At 35.8% G+C, this 19723-nt stretch overlaps 4 protein-coding genes across 9 annotated transcripts; 3 read left to right on the top strand and 1 right to left on the bottom strand.

Moving 5' to 3' along the window:
* Positions 1-874: 874 nt before the first annotated feature.
* Positions 875-2658, top strand: LOC110797628 (flavonoid 3'-O-methyltransferase FOMT). Its single transcript, XM_022002732.2, has 3 exons — positions 875-1310; positions 1813-2188; positions 2277-2658. The coding sequence occupies exons 1-3, from the start codon at positions 907-909 to the stop codon at positions 2586-2588; spliced, it is 1092 nt and encodes a 363-aa protein (XP_021858424.2). The 5' UTR covers positions 875-906; the 3' UTR covers positions 2589-2658.
* Positions 2659-6134: 3476 nt separating this feature from the next.
* On the bottom strand, positions 6135-7488 carry LOC110797642 (uncharacterized). Its single transcript, XM_022002749.2, has one exon. It carries the CDS (start codon positions 7333-7335, stop codon positions 6373-6375), a length of 963 nt encoding a protein of 320 aa, XP_021858441.1. The 5' UTR covers positions 7336-7488; the 3' UTR covers positions 6135-6372.
* A 4008-nt stretch (positions 7489-11496) lies between these two features.
* Positions 11497-19134, top strand: LOC110797641 (uncharacterized). Of its 6 annotated transcripts, XR_002535904.2 has the most exons (6): positions 11497-11871; positions 12414-13662; positions 14848-15200; positions 17232-17332; positions 17461-17549; positions 17780-19134. XR_002535904.2 is itself a non-coding variant. In XM_056831557.1 (5 exons), exons 2-4 carry the CDS (start codon positions 13056-13058, stop codon positions 17292-17294), a joined length of 1023 nt encoding a protein of 340 aa, XP_056687535.1. In that variant the 5' UTR covers positions 11497-11871; positions 12414-13055; the 3' UTR covers positions 17295-17332; positions 17461-17762. The 6 variants fall into 6 exon arrangements, 5 of the variants coding, with proteins under 5 accessions (XP_056687535.1, XP_021858440.1, XP_056687534.1 ...); XM_056831557.1 differs by lacking the exon at positions 17780-19134 and having other exon boundaries at positions 17461-17762; XM_022002748.2 differs by lacking the exons at positions 17232-17332; positions 17461-17549 and having other exon boundaries at positions 17780-19126.
* Positions 12414-13056, top strand: LOC130463542 (putative F-box protein At1g53370). The gene is made up of 2 exons (XM_056832703.1): positions 12414-12759; positions 12893-13056. The coding sequence occupies exons 1-2, from the start codon at positions 12414-12416 to the stop codon at positions 13054-13056; spliced, it is 510 nt and encodes a 169-aa protein (XP_056688681.1).
* Positions 19135-19723: the final 589 nt, after the last annotated feature.

Raw genomic sequence — 19723 nt, 5'->3', positions numbered from 1 at the left:
ATGTCTAGAGCAGAATTGATCTGTCCAGATCAGAACTGATATGTACAGATCATGTCCAGATCATAACTGAACTGTACAGATCACGTCCAGATCAGAACTGAACTGTACAGATCATATCCAGATCAGAACTGGTCTGTACATATCATGTCCAGATCAAAACTGATATGTACAGATCATGTCCAATATCAGAACTGAACTGTACAGATCATGTCCAGATCAGAACAGGTCTGTACAGATCATGTCTAGATCAGAACTGAACTATACAGATCATGTCCAGATCAGAACTGATCATGTCCAAACAGAACAGATCTGTACAAATGATGTCCAGATCAGAACCGATTTGTACAGATCATATCCAGATCAGAACTTATATGTCTAGATCATAACCGATCTGTACAGATCATGTCTAGGTCTATCTGATATAAGGAATAGTTAAATCACGAGCAAAGTCAAATAAATAATAACAATATTATAAATTTCTGTAACATTTATTTTACACGTAAGTCGTTTAATATTAATAAATATAGATTTTTGTTTAAACTTAATTATGAAGAATCAGATCAGACCAGATCAGATCAGATCAGAAAAAATAAGTTAAGATCAGATCAGACCATATCAGACCATATCATATCAGGAGAAATAAGGTGAACTAAACAGGGCCTAAGTTTATGAAAAAACATGTAAAAGTCAAGTGATTACAACACACTTTTAAATCGCCTTGTGTAATAGGTAGTCATGTTCTTAGTAGATACGTTTCAAATTGGGAAATCTAAGTCAAAAATAGACTATGAGAATGTTCTTAAAAGAGTTTTCATTACGCAATCACTTATGTAATCCTCGAGTTAGTATAAATAAATTGATAATTGTTGAAACTCTTTAGTAAGCAAAAGAAGATGGCAATCTCTGATGGAGGAAGAAACTACAATCTATCAAGCCATGCAATTGACGACCGCAATCGCATTACCTATGGCATTGAAGACTGCCATGGATCTCGGCCTCCTCGAGATCATGGATAAAGCAGGGCCTAGTACTCATCTTTCTCCTTCCGACATTGCTGCTCGTGTTGATCCTAATACGAACGACCACACCCGGATGGTACAGATGGTTGATCGCATCCTTCGACTCCTCAGCTCTCACTCTGTTGTGTATTGCTCGGTAGTTGAGGATGAGCACAACCAGAACGACGGTCAAGTCCAGAGGCTATACACTTTAGCTCCTCTTTCGCGCTACTTCCTTCAAAGTAAAGATGATCAAGGTTCTTTAGCACCCATGTTCAGTACGATCAACGACAAGTTCATGACCAACGTCTGGTAATTACTATGTGTGTAACGTTTTACTATTTCCTTAAATTCAACTAGTTTTAGAGCCCGTAAAATTTGATGAATAGGATGTGTAGTTAGCCGACTCCATGGGTTAACGTAAAGATGGTTGTAGGCCGGGTCAAGCCCATGGGGGGCATAAACAGACCCGGCCCATGTCCAAGTCCACTATGTATTGTGTTGGCCGGGTTGATAATCTAAAAAACAGTGCCCATGCCCATGGGCCGTCGTGCTTAAGCCTAATTTTACTAAATTAGTGTGCTTTGTCGTGCCCCCAGATCGAGTAATGTCGTGTCTTGTTGTGCTTTTTCCAAAAATATTGCGGCCCACGACTTCGTGCTCGTGTAGGGGCGTGCTTTTTTCATGCCCTTGTAGTGCCGGGCTTTTTTCGTGCAGGATCAGGCATCGGGCCAGCCCGGCCCACAGACATCTTCAGGTTAACGGAGTCAGGATTTGTTTAGATTCGTAGCGCTGACTTGGATATGTTACTCAGGTACTACATGAAAGACGCGATTCTTGAAGGGGAAGTTGCAGTGGTTAAAGCATATGGCAAGGATCCCAAGGAAGCTATCGAGAAAGACGAAAGATTTGCTTCAATCTTCTATGATGCTATGAGAGAGTTCAATCCCTTGTTTATAAACAAAGTTCTGAAAGAGTACAAGGGATTTGAAGGACTGAATTCAGTTGTGGATGTGGGAGGTGGAAATGGACAAATCCTAAAAGCAATCATATCAAAGTACCCAACAATTACAGGCATCAACTTCGATTTGCCAATAGTAATTGAAAAGCAGCCCATCCATCCTGGTATCGAGCACGTTGCAGGCGACATGCTCACCAGCATTCCTACAGGAGATGCAATATTCATGAAGGTAAGCAACTGTGAGATTAAGTTCCAGTTACCTCTGTACTTGTTTCTGTCCACGACTTGTAACGGGATTATATCTTTGTAAATGACAGTGGGTACTTAAAAACCTAGATGATAAACAGTGCTTGAATGTACTTAAGAACTGCTACACAGCATTACCAGAAGGTGGAAAACTCATGCTAGTGGAGCTTGTAATACCAGATATTCCAGACAGTAGCATTACCAGCCGAAGTGTGTTTCAGTTTGATGTGTACCTGACAAATATGAATGCTGGAGGAAAAGAGAGGACCGCCGGAGAATTTCAGGCACTTGCCAAAGCAGCAGGCTTTTCAGGCATCAAAGCCATGGTTCGGGCTTACGATATGACTCTTCTGGAATTTCATAAAACTGCTAGCACCAACTAAAAAGAATACTGTGAAAGTTTAATTTGTATTGAAAGTATTTCAATGTATCAAATTGGAAGTTTATGCTAAACCAATAAAATTACACTGATTAGCAATGTAAAAGTGCTCGAAGTAATGCTGTATGCAACAGTAAATATGAATAGACTTCCGTTCATCAGTCCTGCAAGATTAACCTCCATTATCTTCAAGTGCGTCCAATAACTACTTGTAGCAGCCAAGCCAAGACACCCGATAACATTAAATTCTAGGTTCATTTGGTATAAAAATTTGAAGTTTAAAACAGATGAAAACAGCACACTGATAAGCTGCGTAACATAAAACAGGGAATCACTTAAATTTGAAAACATCAACGGCTATCACCATAAATAGGATTCCTCTTAGCAAACAGCGTGATCATATAGTAAGCACTAAGCACATAAGTTGAGCAACTATCTAAAGGTTGAGTGACATACATGCTACCAAATCAATAAGCATTAAACATAATCTGATAAGCTATAACAACTCAAACAGTGCAAGGATATCTTCAACACTTGTACGAATCATGTGTTACCATAGCAAGTTAAATCAAAGAATCTGATTTTATCCTAGCAGTACGTTCCACAACATATTAGGGCAAAGGCGGCACACGTACATCAGAAAAGAAACTACTCGTAAAAGGCAGCAAAGAATACCCCGGATTCTCTGACAAACAAACAAGGTCCACAAGCAAATTTGGAATTAGGAAGAAGATTTTTCTCAATAAAAGTTGCACCCAGAAGCAAATGGGTTTGAGGTCAATCTCAGATACAACCAGAGTTTCTTGACTTTCTGCTAACTTGAAAAAAAAAGGTGTAGTAGTAAACACTTAGTTATTGCATTTAATAGAACCTACAGTCCAAGATTCACTGTAGCACACCTAAACAGTAGAAGCCTCATAACATATTGTGAGACATAGCCAATCATGCTAACGAGGGTAATGACCAAGGACCGACCAATTGAAGATTTTCAATTGAAAACCCTTGCAGATGACCCCAAAGGCTAGATTTCAAAAATTTAGGAACACAACCAAGCAATATAGGCTTGTACAATTTGAACAAAATAAGGAGGAAAGAACAGAAGGAAAAAGTCCCATACAGCCAAAGCAGCAGTATTTAACACCAGACGACGGCAGCCAATATTATACTACGTACCAAATGTTAAAAGCCCAATCAACATCATCCATTACTTGGCCACAAATAGCATTTAACCATTTATGAATTAGATAAAATCATAGTGAATGGTTATCACAGGTGACAATAAAAATAGATCGATAAATAACACGGAGTATAATGTTTTCCAAGAACTTCAGCAATAAAACAAAAAAAATATACTGCCACACCAATGTAGCCAAATAAGCAACAGCATATCAAGAACCCAGCAAAAGAAAAACTTGACAAAAACCAGTCACACTAAAAATTCTGATACAATTTCGTAAACAACATTAACATTACCCCAACGTCTTTGTAAGGGACTCCTGCTTAAGGCAGAGTGTACAAATTTATGGAGATATAAAAGCACGTTAAGTTATGGCTTGTTTTGTTTACCTTATTTCAATTATTTCAGGAAAAATAATTCAGATAAATTAGAATAAGTTTAAGAAAAATAAGGGCTACCCAAGTTTAATTTACAACTAAAATATGTTCTACTAACTTTGATTAGTTTGGACAAGTTAAAAACGGGTAAATAGACACACCCTTACACAAGTCATTAGGCTCCTCACCTTATTTTCATTTATCTCAGGCCTATAAGTTCAAATAAGATAAGTTCAGGGCAAGATACCTGATGCACCAATCTGACCATTTCAATCCTAGATGATGATACCTCATGTTTCTGAGGATTATAGAGGGGGTATACCTCTAGTAAGCCTAGGAACAATTTAATTCTCTCTCAAAATATAAAGATTTAGTCTCAGATAATAATCAAGTAATAGAGCACATGAACACTAGTAACCTACACACATCAATTGTTCATTTTTCTTTGCTCTAAGTGATACTGCATTTATGAAGCAGATTTCGAAAAAACTTTTTAATGTGTATAGACAAGTATAACCCATATGCTTGCAAAAAGAGTAGAGTTAGAATAATTCCTTAAATGGTCTAGAACTTGTTATTGGCTCTGTAACCCTACAAATTGGCCCCACTTATGCTAAGGGATTTAGCTGAAGAGTCATATAACCAGTACAACCCTCTTTTATCTTCTTCATTTTGTTTAGAAGTGTGGGAAAAGATTTGATTCTGTTAAAGTTCTAACTGATCTCTTTTCATAATATCAACCCAGACTGATTTCAGGAAGCATAATTATTAACCCTTTTTTCTCGAGAAGTTTAACATCAAATGGAAAACTTGCTACCCTTAAACCCTTGGAAGCTTTTCATCAAGATTTGTTCTTATTCATCCACTCATCCTCAGTGCTCAAGAAGTAATCATAACGTGAAGCCATGCCTAGTAAAAGTGAAGATCAAGAACCCCTTCGAATTTTCGAAATTAACTGACACCTAGGTTACAGAACAGGTTTTTAAAAAAAGCACGAGTAGTTCAGCGGATCAACTAGCAGCTTAACAAAGCAGCAAAAGTAGTTCGAAACAAGTACCAACCTCAATAAAATCGACATGATCACCAAGATGCAAATGCAGCAACAAGCCAACAAGGCACGAGGATAACTTGATAGAGGCAAGAAACAAGAGGCTTACCTGTAGCAGGAGAGAATGATCGAAAGGACACTGTAACTGAAGGAGCTTAAAAACTAAAGACTGACTAGCATGCCAACCTCAAATGGGCTAGTGTTCTTCATTGTATTTTATGACAATGGACAAGGAGAAGAATGGAGGATTACTGAGAAAAATTAAAAACGACATTGCAAAAGCAAGTGCGCTTGTGCCACGTACTCAAAATGAACTTCTACGGAAACGTGAATGTTGTGCATCAAGGAAGAAAATCTACAAAAGATTACATATTAAATCTGAAAAACTCACCATATTTAATGAATGGCAAGGTGATGAATAACAAAAACTATCTCAGCTTTTGAGGTGCTCAAATTGGAATGTTGCTAATCAACATAACTTCAACTTCATTGATCGTAAAGAGGCTTTTAATATACCGTTAAAAGTTGAAAAGTCAGAGAACCATAACACCTGAACGGTACCCTTTGAATTCAATTAAAATTCTAAGCGCAGCATGACATAGACATCAGGGCATCACGCTTTTTACATTGAACCTAAAGCTAAATTTACACAAACTTAATGTTACAGTGAGCAATTCGCCAAGGCTGAGGCCTTAACCTGTGTTCTCGTATGCATCATGTGATTCGAAACCACGTATAATTGGGCACAAATCAGGAACATTGCAAAAGGGAAGGGTGGTGTTCAAAGCATTGAGCTCAAATAGCCAACTAAAGTTACCACTAAACAATCTTAAAACAAAATTTCCTACTGACTTTATAGTAATAATCAGCATTCATAATCATTAAGAAGCTAATAATCCCACATCCAACAAATAAAATAACCACAAAGGTAACAATCTAACAATTAAATCACAGGAACTAATTTTCTGAACTAATGCTCACTTCATTTCATATCCAATTAACATAACAACAACACAACAACAAGGATGATGATAATAAAGCATCTTATTGTACCAATTAAAAGAAGACGAAAAGCGAAAAAACTTACAGACAGCATTCAGCTCCTTATAACTCTTTCTGCCTCCCATTTATACAATAGATTAAAAAAAATTCTACACATTTTCAACATACAACCGTCCATTTCATATCAGATATCGAGGCTCTCCAATTGAATGTTGCTCTTTAGAGGCACATACTCCCCAAGGTACCCACCAAGATGATCATGGAGGGCTGATTTGTCGATTCCCTGATGATGATAGCTCTTGCAAACATAGTAAAACACACTCTGAACCAACAAACCCACCAAATTTACAATCACAAGAACACCAACAAGGAATCCACCAACCAAAATCCGAACAAAAACAGACGTATTTGAATCCCCATGAACAACAACGGTGGCAAAAGTACCACTAATAAGCCCACAAATTGACAGGTACCCGAACACGAAAACTCCCGCCATCAAAACCTTCCCTTGGAGAAGCTCATAGCTCTTCTTCATCGCGGTGAAACCGTAAATCGGCTCGAGAACAGAGATGACACTAGCAAGATGCCAGAGCGCGGTAATATACACATGCACAAACAGGAACAGAGCGAAGGCCAAGATAATCGAGAAGAACAAAAGGAAAGTACTTTCGGTATCAACCGCAACGATTATCAGAATAAGGAGTATTATAAAAGCGAGATTATATAAAAGCATAAGTAGCGAGACCCACATGAAGGTGTTGAAGAGGCGTCGGAAGACGGAGGGAATGGCGGCGATGGTGGAGGAGAAGGAGACAGGTTTGGAGGTATACAGCGATGCAACGGTGAAGACGACGGCGGCGGTGGAGAGGAGAGAAAAAGTGAAGAGGAAAAGAAGGTAGAAAAACTGAAAGAGAAGGAGCAAGGCCCACTCATGGGATTGAGATTGAATGGGTGTAGTGGGATCTTGAAGACGAGCTAGAATAGGGTGAGTGAACAAGGAATGAGCTAAAATGGCGAAAGAAAGGGGGAAAATCAAAGCTAGGGTTAAGAGGTAGAATGTTCGAGGAGATTGTTTAGGGATTGTAATTGATTCTTTGATAATGTCTGTTATGCTAAGGAATTGAAGCTCTTCTGGTTGTAGATCCATGGCGGAATTTTTCTGGGATTTTGGGTAGTTTGATCTGGATTTGTGGGTATTTTTTGGTTAGAATGGTGTTTGTGTTTGTTATTATCGTCGGTGAGGTTACTGTAAGAGGAGAGAGAGTGAGATGGTTGTTGTGGAGGAGGAGGAATGAATCAATGAAAAAGATGATGTCATTTATTGTTTAGCACTGACCACGTGGAATTTGGAAATCAATGTCTTAATATTTGATTGTAATAAAACTAATGATGGTCTTAATTATGTTTTTTTTATTGTTAAGGGTCAAATTTGATTTGATTTTGGATTGAATTGTCAAGGATATGGTATATATATTTCTGCAAAATTATTTTTGTTATTAATTATTCTGTATTCAACCAAACAAACCAAAGCTTATCAATTGTGTTATGCTTAACTTCCGTTGATAAGTTGTCTTACCGGAAATAAGTGTTGATTTAGTAAGGTATTTCTTCTTATCAATATATAAGTATAAAAAAAAATCGCTCTTATGGATCGAGTATTCAAATAATGATCATTAATACCAGTAAAAAAAACTATTTCCTCTGTATTTTATTAGGAGTCACACTTATCATTTTCAGCCGTATTTTATATATTAGGAGTCACACTTCTATTTTTAGTAATTTTTTACCCCACCATCTAATTACCATATGACTCACCACCACATTAAACAATTAATTTCATAAACCCTCCATCCCTCCAAAACTTAATGTTCCTCACTTGTTTTACTTGATTAAAATATGTACCCCAACCCTACTTGATTTATTATTTTATTTCCTTCAACTACTCTTCCTTAATATTCGTGTCCGACCATGTATGACTCCTATTTAAATATGGGGATAGTACATTTTGTAAAAAAGATAAAAGAAGGTTTAAATAACTATTTTTATATACCGAATGTTTGAAAAGACCATTTTAGAGGTTCAAATCCAGCATTCGGTCAATAATATTTGCCAGTTAGGGTTGTGCAAAAATCGGTTATGATAGAAAATTAGAGCGAATCATGCCGGAGAAGAGTTGGTATTTTCAAGATCGTTGAAAAGAAATTTTCAATTTTAGGTCATGGCCGGTCTAGAGACAAAAAGAAAGAAATAACCGGACAGAATAATACATATTAAATAAAGTTAGAGAATTTTGACTTCTGAGTTTTTTAAACATTGCATAATCACTTAATTCCTGGTTGTATCGTTGTAGTTAAAGTATTATTAGAAGTTTTTGCTTAAACGTCTCAAAGTAGTCTCAAACCATCTTTACGCATTGACGTTCATTCATATCCATCTTTTTCTCTTTGCCTCTATTCGTCAGATATCATCAAATCATCAATGTATTTGTCAATTTCATCTCAATTCCTTGAAATTGGCAAGAATTCCTTAATCTTAATTTCTCATTAGTTGTTAAATTAACATTAGTGATTTGATGATAATTATTTTTTAGAATGCTAGACATGGCTTGAGATATAAGTTCGTCATATATATGGTGCTATTAGGGTTTTGTAGTTTCTACTTATTAAGATGTCGCGTGTACTCATATACGCTTTTCGCCTATTTATACTCTTGTTTTATATGTTTGATCGTTTGTTAAGCCTTTTGTTTAACTTTAGTTAGGCAATCTATAGCAAACTAACACATAATCACGTTAGGTTAATTAGTAAACTTGATAGTTTGGTCTTTTTATGCATGTTTTTTTTTATCAATTTAAACAGCAATATGAAATTTTGATCTTACAAATTCGTATGATCATCCATATGTATTTACATATGGCTATAATATAAACCTTTGATGGTTTATTGATAAATTTGATAGTTTGATCACTTATCTATGTTATACTCTAATTTATGCATCAATATTACTCTTACGTATATTAATTTGCTAATCCTTCTCTTATAGAGATGTCAGGTCTTAATAATTTGTTGAAAACAAATAAGAAAATAGAGGAGTGATACCTTGGCGAAAGGTGGCCGGTGGAAGCCACAATAAATTGTTAAACATGATTTACATTAATGATCTCAAGAGTTCCCTTATAAAATAAAGATTATAGATATTGTGAAGTAATATAATAATGTTATAATAACGTTGTTAAAATTATATGTGTACTTTTTGAGTGTTATAGACGAAAATGAAAATTATGCAGGATCTAAGATCGGAAAGGAAGGATAAAAAAGAGGACAAAGACGAGCAGTCACTTTTGAATAAAAAGACAAGAAAATTCATGTGGTTAGACAAGTCCATTACGAGCACATAAACAAGTAAAACACTTTATTTATATGTTTAATTCTTTACTTTGATACTACTATATATATGTACATTTAGATTTTTCATCGTGTAAAATATATGAGTACTATATTGTTGCACTATTTATATGTTTTTAATAGAGATGGTGTTAAATTATTCTTTAAAAGAACTTTGTGAATAATCTTTCTTGCTTATTATTTTAGGTAATTAGATGTTACACACTTTTTAGTTTTCATATACTCCCTCCGTTTTACACTGTTCCTCACTTTTCCATTATGCTCGGTCTCCAATGCCCTACTTTGACCATGAATAATTTTAATTTCGCAGTAGTACTCCCTAAGACTAGTATTTTACTAACAACCAATTGTTTGTTGGTTCAGTGGTGATTGAGGTTGAACTTGGTAGGGAGAACCCGTGTTCGATCCCCCGCAACAACAATTGGGAGGGGAATGAAACCTAACCACCCAGAACTAGCGCCCGAATCCGGATTAGCCCTAAGGGTGAACCGGATGCTAACACCCAAAAAAAAAAACTAGTATTTTACTAACATAAGTCACGGTATATGGAGTGAGTGACGCTTGTATATAAGACTATTATTTTACTAACGGAAGTCACGACATATGGAAGAATCTTTACCTAGTATTTAAAAAGAAAACCATATATGTTTATATGACATGTGACATCACCTTCTTTCATTCATCATTTTTTTTCGGAATTGAAGGTTTTTGAATGGCTACAACAAAATGGTAGCCATTTTTATACACCAAATCTTAGCCTTTTATTTTTATTGACTAATCTGGACCATTAATTTAGTTGACTTTAAATTAAAATTTTGATTAAAAAAAAATTCATTTATTGAAAATCATCCCACGTTCTTTTTCATTTTTGGTATATTTTCTGTTTCTTAGTCCCTTCTCCTATTTTCCAACCGCTCAACCATGAAATCCGATTGAAATCTTCAATGAAAAACATGAATTTGTTTCCCACTCTTCTTCATCTAACACAAAACTATCTTAGATTAGTTAATTAGATTAGAATTGGAAGAAATTTTCCTTCTGCATGGAAACCTGAAATTTGAAATTCGATATCAAAACTGAAATTAACATTGAAATTGGAATTAATTCGACGGGGTCTTCAAATTACAAGGGGTGAGATTTGAAGGTATGCAAACAAATGTATATGAGAATTAAGATATGAAGGCTTGAAAATTAAGAAAAAGAAGGGACATGCCGAGAAAGAGTCATTATCAAACTTTTAATTTGTAATTATTTTTTGACATTCATCAAATTAAACAAAGACACAACAAATATTTCCGCAAATTTGCGTGAAAAAGAATGGAACTTGTTTTTGGATTGAAGATTTTAGTATCAAAGTTCTTGATCAAAGTGGCCACTCCGAAAATATCGGGTTTCGATTTCAATAGTTTTGATCTACCATGGACTATATATTATAGGAATGAGAATATCGTTTTTTTTAATGCATTATACGGATGAGACTTTGAGAGTGGGTATTTTTATTTAAAAACTTATTTTAATTTCATTATAAAAGGGTTTATAAATAAATTAAAAGTCAGCAAAATTGATGGACAAGATTATTCCACCCTTATTCAAAGGCTAAGATTTAATAAATTGTAGTGGCTACCGTTTTGTTGTGGCTATTGTAAAATTGTCATTTTTTTCAATTGTTTCTTCTTCCCCTTCGTCTTCTCCATCCAATTTACCATTTAATTCACAATATTCATTATTCAATCTTTCCACTTTATCTCCTTTTTTAACACGTAATATTAATATTATTTTATATATTATTTTAACCTTCGCAAGGCCTCAAAAAACTAAGAATTTTAAAAGATGGAACCACAAACACGGGCTCAAAACCTAGTTACTATGGAGTAATTACTTAGCCACCAAAAAATCAATTTCAGAGACCATTTTCAAACTTCACTTCCCTAATTACTTCCCTGTTCCCTCCCTCTCAGAACACTAAACTTGCCCATCAAGACAGTCACTCATTGCCACTCACCCCCACTGAGTCGATGCTGCTGTTGCTACACTCTCTGGCGTCGCCACCACTACTGATACACTCTTTGGCGTCGCCGCTTCTTCTCCCAAAGTACCCTGTCGTCGCTCCCTCCACTGAAGCACCATCCTCGCTGTCACACTCGCGGTCATACTTTCTTTCTCATAGTATCATCAACACACCACCATCAACGCATCACGTCCACCACGACATCTTCACTCTGACTCTTGTGTCCAACCTTCCCCGTCGCGCCGCACCACTAATCGAGCCCTGATTTCAGGTTAACCCTAATTTTTATGATGATTAGATCAGTTCACTAGGAGTTCATTCTTTATTATGAAATGCAATTCCATGGAGTGGATGACGGTTTGATGTGTTCCTGGTTTGATTGAAAAATTTAAAATAAAGAGTGTAGTTCAACATTTGAACAATTTCGATTTCTATTTTTGGTTTTTGAAAAAGAAGGATGAAAGAATCCCATTTCCCGGTTTGATGATGGTTTGATGTGTTCCTAGTTTCATTTTATTTTATTTTATTATTGTTTTGGTTCGAGTAAAAATTTCCCGGTCATGAGACTAATCTGAGTTCGAGCTGGGTATTGTCAAAGAGGGGGGAACTATTTATCGTTTGGCATTTTTCATTTTGAGTTATAATTGTAGCATTCTTGAAGGGAAATGAGGCAACCAATGATTTTTTGTTTTGGGTAGTCCCGAGGAAACACATTTGGAATTGGAAGGGTTATCAATCTTGTCATTGTATGCTCAGTTTATCCTTTTTCTTTTGATGCATAACTCATGTGTGTTTCATTGTGTTGTTTTGAAGATGGATAACAAACAGATGCCAGGTCAAGGAGTAATGGATAGGTTTCCTGATGATATAATAGCTCAGATTTTGATCAGGTTACCTGTCAAATCAATTCACCGTTTCAAATGCGTTTCGAAAGTCTGGAATTCCATCATCAAGAATGGTCGTTTTGTATCTTCGTATATCTCACTTCATGGGCCTTCATGGGTTATTTTGGTTCGTATGGTTCGAGTAGACACCAAGTCAAATGCAAGGGTAACTCAGTTTGATCTCCAATACCCCCCGGAAGTGAGCTTCTTCCAAATTGCTCCTTATCAAATGGCTGATGAACCATTTCTGGAATCTGTAGATGGAAAGCACCCAAGTATCATGCACTGTAGTAATGGTGTCATTCTGTTTCAATTCAGAACCAAGAGAAAGCCTTATGAACATGAGACTTAATGCTTAATGGACAACCTTATTTTGATGATAGATTTGAGGAAGACGCTTTATTGTAGCCAACCCGCTCACTGGTGAGTGGGTCCCAATTCCGAAGCCTCCTTATGCCGTTTTGCACGGGGGTGCTGTTGGGTTTATTTCTCAGGTTGACTCAACTGGGATTTTTGAGAGGTTTCTAGTTGTTGAATATCACCACTTAATGGGTCAAATGTTGCTACTTTAATGTGTTTTTCTTCGGAAACTGGGAAATGGGTGACAAAATCTGCAAACTATATGCTATATATGCATCAATATGGGTGCGATGGGGCTTTCGAGTTTGATGGCAAGTTGTATTGGGCTGATATGCAGTGTGGGTTAATAGTGTGGGATGACCCCTTTGGTGATTTGGACAAGAAGGAAAAAGTTGAATGCCGATTTATTCCATCACCGGTGCATTTCAAGGATGTCTTAGTGGGTGGAGGGTTCATTCAATGTGTGCAAATATCTGGGGAGGGAGAGGGATATCGTGGTTTTTTAAGTTTGTGGAGGTTGAAGGATAATGGAGGTGAAGGAGAGTGGAGTTTGGCACATAAAGTGTCATTTTCTGACATCTGGTCTGATGAGAGTTATTTAGCTTATGGTTTGAGTGAAGTAATTCCACGTTATTGTTTTATCCATCCCTGGGAAGCTGATATTGTATTCTTCCATATTCAAGGCCGGATTTTTTCGTTGAATGTTCGCACTAAAAAGGTGGAGAGTTGTGGAGATGGTTACTCGAGTATTATTGAATCTGTGTTTGTCATCCCATATGTGCTGCCAAGTTGGCCAACATCACTCCCTCCTTGTTTGAGTAAGCTCTTGAAATCTTATTATTGTAATTTCACTTTTACCAATTATTGGATTGTGCTTAAATGATTAAAAGCTAGTTTGCTCATAAATGCGATTCACTGATGATATTGGTGATGATTGCAATGAAACTACACTGACGGATAACCTTGTTTTCCCTTCAACTTTATGAGTTTTCCTACGATGCCTCTGTGCTCTGAATCCCTTCACATATGGATGATATGGTAACGTCCGTCATTCTAATTTTCATTGTAGGCACCATGTTTTTTTTGAGTCATTTTTTTTGGATAGAAGATGTTAATTATATCTCCTTGTTTTGAGTCATCTATCATAAGCCTTCTTTGTAGCTATGATCATGACAATTTTATTAGAATTATCTAGGAAATGTTCTTCCCCTTCCAATCCTGTGATTTTTGTATCTTTCACATGCTCAAGTAGTTGAGACACCACTCCGCTCCAAACATCCTCCCCCTACCTCCTTTTTAACACATGCATTGAGGTAAAGGAAACAATATTATTACTTAAGTATCCTCTTCTTTTTTCTTTTTTTTTTTTTCTCGTGACAAAGCATTGGCATAAGTTTTTTATTTAGCAAAGATATCTGAGAGGACAAAGGAAAAAAAACTATCAGAATTCCACAACTCCTGTGGTAATGTACTTGTCATAGTACATGTTATGTATGTCCGTCTTTGTCAAACTTTCAGGCAATTGTTATTTATGTTGGTTCCTCTTCTAAACATATCTTCATGGCTTTAAAACTCTATGATCATCCTATTTGGCAATAGATGTCTTGACAAATGAAGGACACAGAGCTTTATGCCTGATGGATATTTAGGATGCTCTATAATTAACCAGTGCACCCGATGTTATGTATGCTTGAGGTTTATTTTACCCTTTATACGATTACTTATGAAGCTAAAGTATATGCTTTCACAGGAGGTGCTTAAGTTATTAACGATTTAAAATAGCAAAATTTCTTTCAGCATTCTCATTATTTGCAATTTGTGAAGAAAATTTAAATCTCCGTGCCACCCGTGAAACAATTTCATTGCTTGAGGCCATTTGATTATGTTGCCCGTGGTGCTCCTCCTACCCCACCTACCTTTTTATGTTTCTTTTCTTTCCCATTGGTTGCATAACTGTTTTGGACTTTGGAAATAAGATATTTACTCCTCTTTTACTCTTCCAGCTGCTGGTAATGCAAAAGAACAGGGCAATAAATATTTCAAGGCTAAAAAATTCAATGAAGCTATAACCTGCTACACCAGAAGCATTGCTCTGTTACGAAATGCTGTAGCTTATGCTAATAGGACGATGGCATATATCATGGTCAGCAGATTCCATGAGGCTGAGGATGATTGTACACAGGCCTTGAACTTAGATCCTCTGTACTTTAAAGGTTATTGTCGCCGAGCAATAGCTAAAAAGGAACTTGGTAATCTTGAGGGATCCATGGAAGATGTAGTGTCATCCTTAGAGTTGAAACCAGATAACAAACAAATGAAGCAGAAATATGTTGAACTTAAGTCCTTGCTTGAGAAGGTTAGAACTTCTATCACTTAGTTCTTGTACCAGATTGTTCTCTAAGAAATATATGTTCTTCAAATCATGGTTCCAGTTTGTTTTGTTCGTCTTATGAGTACATAGAAACTATTTCTTTTATGTTTCATTATCAAATTCCCTGGTATTTTGTAATGACTCTGAGTCTCTGACCTTACTACAGTCCCCTACAAGGTCAACAATATTATATCTACTTCTTTATATTCAATTACAGGCTCCTTGTGTGCTATTTTTTTATGCTAATGTTTTTTCTGATATAGCAAGTTAGACTTACTTTGTTTGGATAGGAAGGTAGAAGGGAAAGGAGGGGGGGGGGGGAGAAAGAGGAGGAAGGGGGAAGGTGGAGCTCCATTTTCCCTCCAAATCTTTCCAGTTTGGGGGGATGGTGTTTATTAAAGAGGGAAGGAAAATGGGTCCTTCCCCTTACTAACCCCAATCCCTCATCCAAGCAAGGAAACTTTTTTCCCTCCCTTTCTCTCCATTCTCTCTTATCCAAACAAAGTGTTAATGATGGGTTGAATTTCTAGCTTGAAAGTTTAGTACATTAGTTATGACGTGGGTATTGGCTATAATCGTGAATTTAAAAGTTGATAACATGTTAGTACAATATGATTGCTAGGAGATTCGTTTTCACTTTAGCCCCTGTGTAGCTTGTGCTTTGGGACTGGGCTTGAGAATAAGAACATGAGTAAGTTAGTGTTTGATGTATGTGTGAATTTGTGGTCAAGATGTCAAGTTGATGAGAATCAGATGATCTTTCTTTATCTCCCTTACTCTGGATCTGACTTACTTTCATCGGTAATAATAATAGCTTGGGGTGTTTGACAATACTAGGAAAATGTTTATTTCGATCTATAGTTCCTAAAAGCCCGTTGTAAAAAATGGTGGTAATGGTAATAAATTTGTATTGTAAATTTGTGAGAGAAGTCATATACCAATTCTCATGGTAATGCGTAATTCACCTCAAGTATCTCATCCAACTGCAATGGTATTGAGTGAGAATGAAGGTTATTTATGAAGAAAAACACAAGTGTTTAGATGAGATTGCGTTACCATGGACATTATGATGTTACTTACCTTTACAAATTATACATAGATTGATTTCAATTCCAGCCATTTATATACCGGCTGTCCAACATGCCAAGGGATATGTAAAAAGCGTTATAGTACCATATCCCTACTGCCTAGCCAAATCAAACGACTTTTAACTGCTGAAGGAATACGTACATGTTTTTCGACATTTTCCAAGAGAACCCCTTAGGTGAGCTTGTCTAAGTTTGGAACTGAGGATTGTGCTTGAGAATAATAGAGTAGATTTGGTGTTTGACATACATATGTGAATTTGCTACCAGATAAATGCACGAGTTGTTCTATTCTTTTTCCTCTTCCCCGATTTTGGCATGCCTTGTATTATTTGATATTTTTGATTTTATGTGATCTGTTTTTTCTCTAGAAAATGAGGAAGTGCTCTTTCAGATATCAATCTCTTTGGATAATTTTGTTCGCTGTCGTGTCTTCTTTCTTTACTTACATTACTACAACAGTTTCTGGAGGATATTTGTTTCAGCTTGCTCCTTGCATTCACAAAGTTTTCAAATCTGATTTGTTTCATGTAACTATCTTGTTTCATGCCACTATCTTTTTTCTAGAGATATATTTCATGTCACTATCTTGTTTCATGTCAATATTATGGATTTTCAAAATTTCGAGACTCTCATGAGTTGACCATTACTCCGCATATGGATAAAACTAATTCCTGTGTTGGACTAGGCAACTTGAGCAATGGAGTTTGATCTTGGAGGGGTAGAAGAAGAGCTCTCAGATGGATTTTGCAATGAAAGATGTTGATGTCACCGACTTCAAACAATATTTTGGTTGCTATTGTTTGTTTTGTAACGGCGACTTCATGTTTAAGGATGATTACTATTAGTTACCCCAAAAACGGATTAGTTGTTTTGTGGAAAACAAAACTAAATATGGGCCTTTTAGTTGACAATTTGGACGTTTGTGTAGGTACTCTTTTTGTTATGTGATGACTGGGAAATGGTTGGAAGGATGCCTAAATACTTTGTATGAAGTTGGATGAACGCATAGGAATGATTATGATTGTGCAGGTTTGCATAAAATACATATATGTCATTGCTTTTGAGATTTAGGGGAGATTCCTCATTCTTCCCAAATCGTAGACTTTATTTTTCAAGTTGTCTGTAATTGAAAGCTAATTGGGTATTATGCATGCTAGATGTTTAGCTCCTTTCTAGTCCTAAACTTTGTCAAGTAAGGTGCCAAATTTCAACACGTAGAATACCCGCCAACAATGCAATAAAAATTGTAAGCATCCTTCCTTATTCTTGAAAGTGCTTCGATTGATGCCATGGGTATTTTCCGATACAACCTCTAGGGCGTTAGGCTCCTTAAGATGGAAACCAACCTAAATTTGTTCAAAGTATCTTGGATATATACTTTAACTACATCATCTTGTTCAAACATTTTTAGCAGGCAATTTATTTATGTATTCCTTCATTGAATGTACGTTTTTGTTGTGGTACTTGGATTGACAGGCTTACGGCATCTACTGATGTCTGCTCCAAAGGAAAACTCGCGTATATTCAATGGACAAATTATTCAGGATCAACGTATGGTTGTATACTCTAATTTTCAACCTTCAACACAATTTTAAGAATTTGTTTTTCGGCCATCAAAAAATAATGTTCTTCATATGTGGGAGGCGGTTTCTTGCCTAATTAGTCATGTGGAGGATAAAGTCACGTCCTTTTGCAATTTTTAATCACAATTTTCTCCATAAGTAACCATTCACACACTAGAACACAATTAATTAATTACTGTTAAACAAGCAAGCAGTTTTTGTTTTTTTTTCTGTGCATCTGATTTTGTGTTGTTTGATTTCTACTCTTGTTTATCTCTCTGTCACATAAATCACACCGACTTTTCTATGGTTGTCTGAGTGTTCAACTACCATGCTCATTTTGTTTGTCTATGGTTGTTGGCATGAAATTTCAATTGTTTGTTAAACTATGATGTATTAAGTTTATGTTTAGGTGATTGAGAACTTCCATTGTCCAAATCTGAATACGGAGTAATATAGCTTCTGCTTATGCTCTGTTGCAATTCTGTTTTTCTTTTCAGTGTCTGACATTGATAAGCTCCTGTTCTTATGGGTCTCATGGAAGGTTTCATTGTACTGAGCTTGTGCATTATTTGCTATTGTTTGCATTTTTGCACTTTGATTTATTTTGAATGGTAAGAATTAATGTTGGTCTTCCTGGTGAAAAGGTTTCCAATTCTCCAACTTGTTCTCCTTGCCACTCTTCATTTGGTGTATTGCTTTGGTCTTAATTAATCGTGGAGCATTTATCCTCCTTTTCGATCTGTTTTTTCACAGCAATGTTGCTTACAATGTTTGAGTCTTAGCTACTCCACTATGGACAAACAATTTCTTGAGAATTTACTAATCTGACAATGATGAAATAATTTAGTCCTACCCTTTATATACTGGTGTTTATGGTTTTTGCAGAAGACTGCAGATTGTAATAAAGCTTAATCCCAATCTAATAAGAGATGTTGGGTTATTTCTGTGTTTATATTGGTAGGTCAAGTATGATATTGTGTTGTTTTTGTTTACGTTGAGAGTGATTGTATTTGTATGACATTCTGTCTCTTTGCTATACTGCATAACAAAGGCACTGTCATTTTCTTTCATAAACAATGTTTTATGTTTGAGAATATTTCGATTGTAGAGTTGTTCACTTCTATGTTACTTGTGGTTTTGTGGTTCTTTTTAAACTAATGTAATGCATTAACTAACTATATCCGTGTATGATTATATATGACCTAAAATGCATTTGTTGCTGTCTAGCTACCTATGCAGCAGCTGGTTTCGACTTTCTGAAAGTATCACTCACACTGATGATAATTACCGGTGTGGGTGATATGCTGATATTTTCGGACCCCGAATCAGTTATACTTTATATACTTCAGTAATTAGATATTTAGATTGACGGTTTATAATTTTATATAATGAGTATGTTTGTTTCGGTGGTGAAGTGCAGTATATTTCTTTTCTTTACCAAGTTTTCAGTTGACTTCTTTGGTGGACCTTATTCTTTTATTTTAAATTCTCAAAAATAATTTCTTGTTAAATGAGTAAAACTTATAACTTTTAAAAATAAAACATTTGATTGCCTTTTTTTTCTTTTTTTATTCCCGTATTAAAGCAGGCAAGCAGATTAGAAAATCGAGCTACAGTTTTTACATTAGATTATGGAATATGGAGTTTATTTTATTATATTTTACCATACACTTTGAATATTTAAACTATTCAAGTAAGTATTTTTTATTTATATATCTGTGGGCACAAAAAAATTGTTAACGTGTCACGTCGAATATTATTCGAGTCAAAAGTCAAAATATTGATTCGGTCATTATTTGACGGTCAATGAAGTTATTAATTTGGTTATGCAAATTAATTTCTGCAAATTTTGGTT

Source organism: Spinacia oleracea, chromosome 6 (genome assembly GCF_020520425.1).
Source record: "Spinacia oleracea cultivar Varoflay chromosome 6, BTI_SOV_V1, whole genome shotgun sequence".
In the NCBI taxonomy this organism is placed as follows: Eukaryota; Viridiplantae; Streptophyta; class Magnoliopsida; order Caryophyllales; family Amaranthaceae; genus Spinacia; species Spinacia oleracea.
Note: the sequence above shows the minus strand (reverse complement) of the source record. Positions and strands in the feature narration are given on the sequence as shown.